General features: G+C 49.5%; 1 protein-coding gene across 1 annotated transcript; it reads left to right on the top strand.

Moving 5' to 3' along the window:
* Positions 1-1,295: 1,295 nt before the first annotated feature.
* On the top strand, positions 1,296-9,407 carry LOC148341761 (uncharacterized). Its single transcript, XM_088287946.1, has 3 exons — positions 1,296-1,477; positions 1,990-8,672; positions 9,185-9,407. The coding sequence occupies exon 2, from the start codon at positions 2,335-2,337 to the stop codon at positions 8,407-8,409; it is 6,075 nt and encodes a 2,024-aa protein (XP_088144072.1). The 5' UTR covers positions 1,296-1,477; positions 1,990-2,334; the 3' UTR covers positions 8,410-8,672; positions 9,185-9,407.
* Positions 9,408-12,203: the final 2,796 nt, after the last annotated feature.

Here is a 12,203-nt window from a genome sequence, read left to right as displayed (position 1 = left end):
AGACATTACCTTCTTACAAGGAATGCCCAAATAGGACATGAATATCTAATTTTCCTTTGTTACATATGCATTCCCATCACGCTAATCTTTGGGATTTCCCTCCAAAAGTCCCCCAGAGGGAGAGCAGGTGCGTCTCCCCGTTGATACGACCAGTCTACTCGTGACCACCTTAAATTACTCTCACACCCTGGAAGGTCACTGACCTGGCGAGAGAATTGCCCCCACCATAAACAATGCTCAGGCCTATTTTCTCTCAGGGCAGTATCTGGTTACATCGGAACTTCAGAACCAAGACTGGTCACTTCTGTGAGCTCCAGTCCCTTCATAGTTTCATAAAGAGAGTTACTTCCCATATCTAAATTAGGCCATTTAAAAATACATGACTTTTTTTTCATTTATTTCAATTTATATTTAAGCTTGCTTATGTAATAATACAATATTTATTCAATTATTTTAATCTGTAAAATTCTCAACAATTTAAACCTTTTTATTTCACACTTGAATATTTCTTAACAAATTTGTTCTTTTGAATATGTGTGCAATTTAAATTATTCCATCCATCCAGCCATTTTCTGCCACTCATCCAGGGTCGGGTTATTGAATTAATTTTTTAGTATTTTTTATAATTCAATATTTATTTCAAGATCAGGACTCTTCTCAATGAGTTCAATATTCATAAAATGTTTCTATATTTGTTATTAATTGAATTAAGTCTGTATGTGATTTCCAATTTTACATTTTAATATTTCCCTTTTTCACTATATAAATAATCCAATGTATAAAAAATATAATAAAGCATGAAAAAAAATATTTGGTATATTTTTCCGAAGTGAGATTCTGCTTAGCAACAAATGCCAAACGCTTGATGGAGCTCAACCTAGAAAGTGTATTTAGCCAGTCAGAAATTTATTCATAAAGTGTAATATTAAATGTATGTGAGGGGATATTTGAAGAGTTTGAGTTTTGTTCAATGGACCATACATATACGAGCCAGCCAAACACAACGAGAAAACCAGCGCTGACTCCAGTCGCCATCATGTTGCCAACTCCTGACATACCAAAACCTTTGAGAGAAACTGAGACGATTTGCGTTTCTCTTTCTGGTTCTTTTTATAGTTCAACTACTAGTTTAGTTTTTCACCTTTTCACACAGCGTAATGAAGGCCAGCTGAGCAAGTGGAACAAGTGATTTTATAAATGATTGTGGAAGGCACCGATTTCATAAGCACCGTTTCTTCTCACACCTTTTCCATTAGGTACGATTAAAAAGACAACTGTTAGAAAGGTTCCGAAGTTGAGTGTCGTCATTGTTTGTGTGCTTGTTGAATGACTGGAGTTGCGTCGGTGCCGAGCTCTCGCGAGAAGCGCCCGCATACGGGTTACTGGCAAATGCCTGTAGCGCAGCAATTGTCAGCCGACCACCACTAGTATGTGACGTGTTCGATGCCTCAGTGTCTGTGTGCGTTCCTGACCGCAAGTGAGTACATCGGTGTATTTATTTGTTTACAGCGTTCATTCATCGCGCCGCTGTGCATCGTCTTGTCTACTCCCGTCTAGTCTGTATGTCGTTGTGCGCCGCCGCCATGTTTCTGGCCATGCGCCGTCGCCGAGCTGCCTTTGAAGTTCGCCGCGTCATTGAATATGTGCCTTTCGCTCGGTGTGTGAATGCCTAAATGTTCCCCGCGGTGTGCTAGTCATATAAAGGGAGGTTGTGCTCCACTAAAGCGCGCCCCTTTGTATTGTTTTATATAGTTTATGCACCTAGGTGCGTCAGGTCTGCTGCAACCTAGGTAGTACGTCGGCTGTAACCTAGGTAGTACGCAATCCCTATGGCCGCCGCCATTGTGCGCCGTCCACGGCCGTAGTTGGCAACTGTTTGATGCAGTTGATGTCTCATTTGAGCTTATGTAATTGCGCATGCAAATACAGTTTATAGCTGCTGTTTGTTGAGTTGAACTATATATTTATGTGATGTTTCTTCTGTTACAGAACCACACACACACACACACATACACGTGACCACTGCTTGGCACACACGTGCTCACTGTCTGCCACCCGCTCATTGCTTCATGAGCTCACTGCCACAAGCTCACATGCATCCTGCATGCCTGAGCCCATCACCTCATTCCCATCTGTGCCTATGTTTTGTCCGCCTGTTGCCTGTGCTGTTACATGTTATGTGAAGATACACTATTAAAGCTGCCAACCCACATCTTGGACTCATCCTTGTGTTCTGACCGACACCCAGGGGTGAAAAGAGCATACCCCCATTGAACCAAATCACCTATACAGTCCACCCCCTAGGCTCTCCAACATTGTGGTCCTTCGAGCCGGATGCTCTCTTTACCCTTGATCAACATGGAGTTCGAAGATTGTGGAGCACGACCGACGCGTCAGACACGCCCCCCCACCCACTTAGACAACTACCATGTCCAATATTTTGGGCACAGGCAGCGAGACAGGCATGGGCACGAAGAGGAGTGGCCATCTCACGAAGAAGGAGCAGCCAAGATGACACCCCCTCACTTCTCCCCCACTCCCTATACGGATCACCACAGGCGGGATGCTGACCTCCATGAGGCGGACCTGTACCACCCAGTGCAGAGGATATACAGTCCGGATTCCCAGCTAGCCCACCTGCAGCGTCCAGAGGGAGATCCCAGGGAGGAAGTCCGAGAGCCACACTCCCCCTATCCGGTGCTGCACAAACGCGCCTTGAGAGATGGCACACAGGACATCCATAAAGAGAAGGTCGTGCTACATCAACCACAGCAAGCCCTTCATTCCGACGTAGCTGCACTCCAAGAAGTTCAGGCTGAAATGAGGAGGCTCACCAACACAGTACTCAGTCTTCAACAAGCTATGTCACACTCTGTCAGCAGTCATGACCTCCGTCCCCTCCACTCGGTAGATGAAGATGAAGAGGACTGGCCTGACCCCCCGCCATGGCCTGACACAGCAGACTGTGACAACCCGCCGACTCCAACGATGACTGAGCAAATAGAAGAGCTGATTTCAGAGTTACATCGGATGAAGAGACAAGCCTCTAGCCACTGCGAAGTATCGCCAGTCAAGGTCAGCAGTCAGCCGTTGCGCCGCCAATCCCAGCAGTTGAGCGCGCAGCCCGGCCACCCTCATCTAGCTTCCTCTTCCACTGCGTCACAGCACTACAAGTGGAGTCATAGATTCTCACCAAAGCATCCAGCTGCTACGGCGCCACCGCCACAACTCCAGCACCAGCCTGCGTACAAACCCTCACCGTTTAGGGCTACACCTTATGCCGCAGCTTATGCACCTCAGCAGCCTCCAAACCTCCACCCGCCTGCGCACTCACAGCATCTACCTCCTAGATGTCCATCCTATGCTGCGACCTGTACTCCTCAACAGTCAACGCACTTGCCAGCACCCACACAGCAAAGCTACGGGACGCCAGGACCAGGCTGGGAGACTCCAGCTCCACGGCACCAGGATCCACCCGCCACCACTGAACAGAGCTACAAAGGGCCACGCCCCTCCATACCCTACTTCAGCCACCGTGATCCATGTGAGTTTGCACGCTTGAAGATGGCTTTGGAGAACCTCTTACCAGTGGGAGGGACAGAGCTCTTCAATTACCAAATCCTGGTTGATCATCTGAAATTAGAAGAGGCCAAGTTGATTGCAGATTCCAACATCAACTCACCTACGCCTTACACAGACACCATGTTAGCCCTCAACGAGAAGTTTGGTCAGCCCCACCAAATAGCCCTCAAGAAAATTGCAAGTGTCCTCGACTCACCCGATGTTCGTCGCGGCGACACCGCAGCCTTTGAACGGTTCGCCCTTCATGTCCAAGCATTGGTCGGTCTCCTGAGGACATTGGGCACCGCCGGCGACGTCGAACTCCGCTGTGCCTCTCATGTGGTGAGACTGCTCAGCAAACTACCCCCAGAGCAGCGAGCAGACTTCCGTCGGTCCACCTTCCGACAAGCAGGCAACATTCCCACTCTGCTTGACCTGGCCCAGTGGCTCAAATATGAATCGTGGTGTCTGGACTTCGATGAGCCAACAGCATCCAAAGGGGAAAAGGAGAAGCAAGCATCCAAGTTCGAGTGCCGCCAAAGACAGCGAACTGTTGCCGTTCTCCACGGCGCCAAGAGCACAGAGAACAGCGCACCGGTGAAGGACTCACCGAGGAAGAAGGGGAGGCCCAAGCCCTACTGCCCTTTCTGCGAGAATGAAGAGCATTTTCTTAGTCAGTGCGCCAAAGTAACCAAGCTGAGCAGAGAAGAACTCACAGATTGGATAAAGAACAACAAGAGGTGCTGGCGCTGTGCAAGGCATCACCAAGCAGCCCAGTGTGATCTGAAGAAGCCCTGCAGCCTGTGTCAAGGAAAGCATCTACAGGTCCTTCATGAAGTCAACGACAGACAACACAGACCTTCGAACAGCGATACCAGTCAGCAAGTGAGCCCCACTACTGAAGTCCTGTACCTCGACCGCCCCCGAGAGGGAAACAGGGTCTTACTGAAGGTCGCTCATGTGCTTCTTCATCACGGCAACCGCACCATAACTACCTATGCCATCCTGGACGACGGGTCAGAGAGGACAATGCTCCTGTCAGCAGCTGCCCGGGACCTGGGCATACAAGGCACGAGGGAGGACCTCCCACTGCGAACCATTCGACAGGATGTTCAGACTCTCCGTGGCTCGACGGTGTCTTTCCGCATCTCTCCCGCTGCTGACCCCAAGACCAGTTTCAAAGTCTCCAAAGCCTTCACTGCAATGCGCCTTGGTCTGGCAGACCAGTCCTACCCGATGGATCGACTCCAACGGAGGTACCCTCATTTGGTTGGGTTACCCATTAAGCCCTTTCACAATGCCAGGCCACTGCTGCTTATTGGGTCCGACCACCCACACCTGATTACCGCTGTCGAGCCAATCAGACGGGGCACTCCAGGCGGACCAGTAGCTCTCCGTACCAGATTAGGCTGGGTCCTCCAGGGTCCAGCGAAGGTCATCCAGGACCCCTTACGTCCACAAGAGTGTTTGTTGACATCAGTATCCCCAGTCGATACAGAACTGTTTAGACACGTCGAAAGACTCTGGCAACTCGACACTCTTCCCTACAGAAGCGAGAAGATCGTGACGAGGTCAAAGCAGGATCAAGCAGCCGTGGCCCTGCTCGAAGAAAAGACCATCCGCTTAGAGGTGCACGGGATCCTTCGCTATGCCACCCCCCTTCTGCGTAAACGAGACATGCCTATTCTCCGCGCCCCGAAAGAAGCCGTCATCCCGAGTCTGCGGAGCACAGAACGTCGACTGGCTAAAGACCCAGAGCGTGCCAAGGTCTATGGCCTCGAGATCCAGAAGCTGGTGGATGCAGGCTCCGTCTCCAAGTTAAGCCATCAAGAAGTTAACCAAGAGGGAGAAGAGTGGTATATTCCGCACCACATGGTGAGCCATCGCGGCAGGAACAGAATCGTCTTCAACTGCTCTTATCAGTATAGAGGCCAGAGCCTGAACGGTTCACTGCTGCCTGGACCCACTCTCGGGGCATCGCTTTTGGGAGTGCTGCTGCGCTTCAGGGAACACGCTGTCGCCCTTACTGCAGACATTAAGGGGATGTTCCATCAAGTCCGCCTACTCCCTGCTGACCGTTCCCTTCTTCGGTTCGTCTGGCGTGACATGACCAAAGGTGACCCTCCAGAAGTGTACGAGTGGCAAGTTCTTCCCTTTGGCACCACTTGTAGCCCCTGCTGCGCTACGTTCGCCCTGCAACGCCATGTAGCCGAACATAGCCAACCAGAAGATGACGTGAGGTTCTCCATTGAGAGATGTTTTTATGTGGACAACCTCCTGCAGAGTCTTCCTACGCCTCAGGAAGCCAGTCGTCTGGTGGACAGACTCCGGACGCTCCTAGCTGCTGGCGGATTCGACCTACGGCAGTGGGCAAGTAACATGCCGAGCATTGTCGAACACCTACCCAAGCAGGCAAGATCAGACAGCTTTGAGCTCCATCTTCCCCACGACCAGGCAGACTCCCCTGAATCCACGCTAGGACTCAGCTGGCACTGTCATACGGACACTATGAGTTACCAACACCGACATATCGAATATGGCGCGCCAACGCTGCGGAACATCTACCGCGTCTTAGCCAGTCAGTACGACCCCTTAGGGTTCCTGATCCCATACACCACTCGAGCCAAGATGCTTGTCCGACGCCTCTGGGAGAAGCACAGAGGCTGGGATGATCCTCTCCTCCCCCAAGATCTCCTACAAGCATGGAACAGCTGGGAAGAAGAGTTAGGGTTCCTCCCTCAAGTCACCCTACCAAGAGCCTACCTACCTGCCGAGGTAGATTCGTCAAGTGTCACCCATGAAGTTCACGTGTTCTCGGATGCTTCCGAACAAGCATACGGATCAGTGGCATACCTGAGAACAAGCGACAAGCACGGGCAAGTCCACCTGTCTTTCCTTCTTGCACGTTCAAGAGTTGCACCCAAGCGTCTCCTCTCTATGCCCAGATTGGAGCTGTGCGGAGCTGTCACAGGAGCCCAACTAGCCAAGCTCGTCAGGAGGGAGCTCACGCTGAAGATTACCCAGACAATCCTGTGGACTGATTCCACCACGGTTCTGACATGGCTGCAGTCGGAGTCCTGCCGTTTCAAGGTCTTTGTTGGCACTAGAGTGGCAGAGATCCAGGAACTCACCAGCCCTGATGCCTGGCGATATGTAGACTCAGAGAGGAATCCTGCGGATGATATCACAAGGGGCAAGAAACTGCTAGACCTTGTGAAGCCCAACCGATGGAGTCAAGGACCTTCCTTCCTTCTCCAACCCCCAGAAGATTGGCCAGTCCGGCCTAAGCTTGATAAAGACGACGATACCTCAGAGCTAAGGAGGTCTGCCTTCTGTGGAGTCACGACAATCCCCGTCAGCACCGCAGATGCGACGAGATATGACACCTGGAAGGACTTGTTACTCGCTACAGTGCAGGAGCTGCAGGGGGCGGCAGATCAGAGCAGCGGTCATACTGCTGAAGATTACCGCAGGGCAGAGATCCTCATCCTCAAGCGATCCCAACGTGACAGCTTCCCAGACGAGCTGAGGCTCCTGAAGGCTGCCAAGCCTGTCTCATCCAGCAGCCGGCTACTCACCTTGTCTCCTGAGATGGATGAAGAGGAGGTCATTCGTGTTGGAGGTAGGCTTCGTCGCGCTGAAGATGTAGACCAGATAGCCGTTCATCCTATCGTGCTGGATCCCAGCCACCCCTCCACTAGACTCCTTATTCAAGACTTCGACAGCCGTCTGCATCACCCCGGACCAGAGAGAGTGTTCGCAGAGATACGGCGCTCCTACTGGATCCTGCGTGGCCGTGAAGCAGTACGCCGCTACCAACATACCTGCACAGAATGTCGACGCTGGAAGGCTAGACCTGCTGTCCCCAAGATGGCGGACCTGCCACCTGCTCGGCTACGCCTCTTCAAGCCAGCCTTCTTCTCCACTGGGATGGACTGTTTCGGGCCATTCCAGATCAAGGTGGGAAGACGCACGGAGAAGAGGTGGGGCATCATATTCAAGTGCCTCACCACCAGAGGCGTTCACTTAGACCTTCTGAACACGATCGACGCCGACTCGTTCCTGATGGCCCTCAGGCGGTTCATTGCACGCCGAGGGACACCCGCTGAGCTGTATTCGGACCAGGGAACCAACTTCCGAGGAGCAGAAAGAGAGCTGCGAGAGGCGTTCGCTACCCTGTCCCCAGATCTACAGCAACAGCTTGCCAAGCAGAAAATCAACTTCCACTTCAACCCCCCAGCTGCACCCCACTTCGGAGGGACGTGGGAAAGGGAGATACGTTCAGTGAAGGCAGCCCTGTACACCACGGTGGGAGCCCAGCCAGTCCCAGAGGAAGTACTAAGGACCGTACTGCTTGAAGTGGAAGGGATCCTCAATTCGAAGCCACTAGGATACGTCTCATCCAGCCTCAATGACCTCGATCCTGTGACACCCAACGTCCTGCTGATGGGGCGGCCGGATGGATCATTACCCCAGATTGTGTATCCAGAGACTGACCTGCTGAGCCGTCGCCACTGGAGACACTCCCAAGTTCTGGCGAACCACTTCTGGTCCAGCTTCCTGCGTAACTACCTACCGAACCTGCAGACACGACAGAAGTGGCAATCCACCAGAGCCGATATCATCAAGGGCGCTGTCGTGATGCTGGTGGACCCCCAGCTGCCAAGAGCGATGTGGCCCGTGGGCCATGTCACCCAAGTCCATCCCAGCGCCGATGGACACGTCCGCTCCGTTGATGTGCAGATCGGCGAGCGCAACTACACCAGACCAGTGGCCAGGTTGGTCGTTCTGCCAGCTCTCCCGGCTGGTGATGAGGACGTCGCTACAATCAAGACCAGCCTGCCGTGAGACATTCGAGACTCTATCACCTTTCTTAGGAGCGAATGTACTTCGTACATTCGGGGGCGGCTGTTAGAAAGGTTCCGAAGTTGAGTGTCGTCATTGTTTGTGTGCTTGTTGAATGACTGGAGTTGCGTCGGTGCCGAGCTCTCGCGAGAAGCGCCCGCATACGGGTTACTGGCAAATGCCTGTAGCGCAGCAATTGTCAGCCGACCACCACTAGTATGTGACGTGTTCGATGCCTCAGTGTCTGTGTGCGTTCCTGACCGCAAGTGAGTACATCGGTGTATTTATTTGTTTACAGCGTTCATTCATCGCGCCGCTGTGCATCGTCTTGTCTACTCCCGTCTAGTCTGTATGTCGTTGTGCGCCGCCGCCATGTTTCTGGCCATGCGCCGTCGCCGAGCTGCCTTTGAAGTTCGCCGCGTCATTGAATATGTGCCTTTCGCTCGGTGTGTGAATGCCTAAATGTTCCCCGCGGTGTGCTAGTCATATAAAGGGAGGTTGTGCTCCACTAAAGCGCGCCCCTTTGTATTGTTTTATATAGTTTATGCACCTAGGTGCGTCAGGTCTGCTGCAACCTAGGTAGTACGTCGGCTGTAACCTAGGTAGTACGCAATCCCTATGGCCGCCGCCATTGTGCGCCGTCCACGGCCGTAGTTGGCAACTGTTTGATGCAGTTGATGTCTCATTTGAGCTTATGTAATTGCGCATGCAAATACAGTTTATAGCTGCTGTTTGTTGAGTTGAGCTATATATTTATGTGATGTTTCTTCTGTTACAGAACCACACACACACACACACATACACGTGACCACTGCTTGGCACACACGTGCTCACTGTCTGCCACCCGCTCATTGCTTCATGAGCTCACTGCCACAAGCTCACATGCATCCTGCATGCCTGAGCCCATCACCTCATTCCCATCTGTGCCTATGTTTTGTCCGCCTGTTGCCTGTGCTGTTACATGTTATGTGAAGATACACTATTAAAGCTGCCAACCCACATCTTGGACTCATCCTTGTGTTCTGACCGACACCCAGGGGTGAAAAGAGCATACCCCCATTGAACCAAATCACCTATACAGTCCACCCCCTAGGCTCTCCAACAACAACTGAAAAGCATAACGTTAACAAATGTTGTTCCAGGCAAAGGAAATTAATTTCATTTACATGTTTGATGTAAACACACAAAAAAAAAATCATCATCACTCAGACACATTGGTTCTTCTGGCACTGACCCCATTGGCTTAGTGTCAATAAAAGAGCTTTGCAAAATTCAATTTCATCATATTTTATTCAAAATCACATTTACATCTTACCACAAAGAGTCAGTTCCTTCAGTTTTTTGTTTCATTTTTTTTAAGCTTCAAGGATCGCTGCTATTCTCACCAGCACAATTGTGTCTCGCAGCACCCTTTTTAGAAAAGAATTTTTTAGCACAAACGCTGCAACTGAATGGCTTTTCTCCACTGTGCGTTCTTGTGTGGCTTCGTAAATGCGACTTTTGAGAGAACCTCTTGGCACAAACTGAGCAGGAAAAAGGGTTTTCTCCACTGTGCATTCTTGTGTGACTTGTTACATTTGACTTTTGAGAATAGCTTTTACCACAAACTGAGCAAGAAAAAGGGTTTTCACCACTGTGTGTTCTTGTGTGTGCTTTTAAACTTGGCTTTTGAGAGAAGCATTTTCCACAAACTGAGCAGGAAAAAGGTTTTTCTCCACTGTGCGCTCTTGTGTGGATTGTTAAATTTCTCTTTTGAGAGAAACTCTTGCCACAAACTGAGCAGGAAAAAGGTTTTTCTCCACTGTGTGTTCTTGTGTGGGTTGTTAAATTTGTCTTTTGAGAGAAACTCTTGCCACAAACTGAGCAGGAAAAAGGTTTTTCTCCACTGTGTGTTCTTGTGTGTTCTGTTAAATTTCCCTTTTGAGAGAAGCATTTTCCACAAACTGAACAAGAAAAAGGTTTTTCTCCAGTGTGTGTTCTTGTGTGACAAGTTAAATTTGACTTTACATAGAAGCATTTTCCACAAACTGAGCAGGAAAAAGGGTTTTCTCCACTGTCCATTTTTGTGTGACTTGTTAAATTTGACTTTTGAGAATAGCTTTTACCACAAACTGAGCAAGAAAAATGGTTTTCACCACTGTGTGTTCTTGTGTGTGCTTTTAAACTTGGCTTTTGAGAGAAGCATTTTCCACAAACTGAGCAGGAAAAAGGTTTTTCTCCACTGTGCGCTCTTGTGTGGATTGTTAAATTTCTCTTTTGAGAGAAACTCTTGCCACAAACTGAACAGGAATAAGGTTTTTCTCCACTGTGCGCTCTTGTGTGGATTGTTAAATTTCTCTTTTGAGAGAAACTCTTGCCACAAACTGAGCAGGAAAAAGGTTTTTCTCCACTGTGTGTTCTTGTGTGGGTTGTTAAATTTGTCTTTTGAGAGAAACTCTTGCCACAAACTGAGCAGGAAAAAGGTTTTTCTCCACTGTGTGTTCTTGTGTGTTCTGTTAAATTTCCCTTTTGAGAGAAGCATTTTCCACAAACTGAACAAGAAAAAGGTTTTTCACCACTGTGTGTTTTTCTGTGTCCTTTTAAAGACAGCTTTGAAGTGAATGAGTCAGTGTGACGTGCCCTTTCACCTTTAGCTTGCCCATCATCATCATCATCATCATCATCATCATCGTCATGAGCGTCTGATAATGTGTCCTTATTATGTGCTTGTGATGGCCCCCAGTGGTCTTCATCACCTTCTGTTGTCACGTGATGACTTGAACGGTTGCTTGGAGGCTCCGCCCCTCTCTTGTCCTCACTCTCATCCTTGTTTTCATCGTCAGTCTCTATACGGACAACGTTCACTGGTGACTTGTTGATCTCCTCCTCCTCCTCCTCCTTTTTGATGCGAGTCAGGTCTGGCACCTCTTTCACAGAACGGAGATATTTTTCACTGACGTCTGCAGGACACAAAAAGACAAACACACATTTGGTTTGATCATGTCAAAGCTCATGCAGCGACTTTGTCTTATATTGTTTCTACAGTGCGGCACGGTGGCCGACTGGTTAGCGCGATGGCCTCACAGTGAGAGACATCATCGGGCGTGGGTTCAATCCCGGCTCCGGCCATCCTGTGTGGAGTTTGCATGTCCTCCCCGTGCCTGCGTGGGTTTCCTCCGGGTACTCCGGTTTTCTCCCACATTCCAAAAACATGCATGGCAGGCCGATTGAACACTCTAAATTGCCCCTATAAAATCCTCGCTCTTCCTCTACGCCGTTCTACACTCGCAAGATGCAAACTACCAAAGCCACGTGTTCCGCCTCATCCGAGTGCACTTTCAGATGTAAGTACAAGTTATTTATATGTAATATTAAGACAGCACTCATGAGAAATATTGGGCAGCAATGTTTGGATATTTAGCTCCAGATTAAGATAATTTAATTAGTTGCGATATCGGCCAAATATAACTAATGTAGCTCTAAGAACTATTGCATAGGAGGTACGGCTGAAACATTTGAATTGTCTTATTTCTGCATGTTAGCATTATTTTATTTAATCTTTCCCTTATGTTTTAGGGAGCAAGGAGATGACCGCGCGGCTGATCAAGCTGCGCGGGGAGTACGACAGCCTCTTTACGGGGGCCAAGTTCTCCGCAGCCACAGCATGGAGGCAAAAATACAATTTCTATCGGGAAAAATCTTTGACGGGTTATTGTCTTATTTATTTCCATCCATTTAAACTCAAAATATCAAGAAGAAAACGCATAAGAATGGCGAGACCCACTATAGCAATTTTATTCCATTCATCAGCCATTTGT

This window comes from Idiotropiscis lumnitzeri, chromosome 2 (assembly GCF_059441095.1).
Source record: "Idiotropiscis lumnitzeri isolate Australia: NSW breed Sydney's pygmy pipehorse chromosome 2, RoL_Ilum_1.0, whole genome shotgun sequence".
Lineage (NCBI taxonomy): Eukaryota > Metazoa > Chordata > Actinopteri > Syngnathiformes > Syngnathidae > Idiotropiscis > Idiotropiscis lumnitzeri.
The sequence above is the reverse complement of the archived record's forward strand: the minus strand, read 5'-3'. Positions and strand labels throughout refer to the sequence as shown.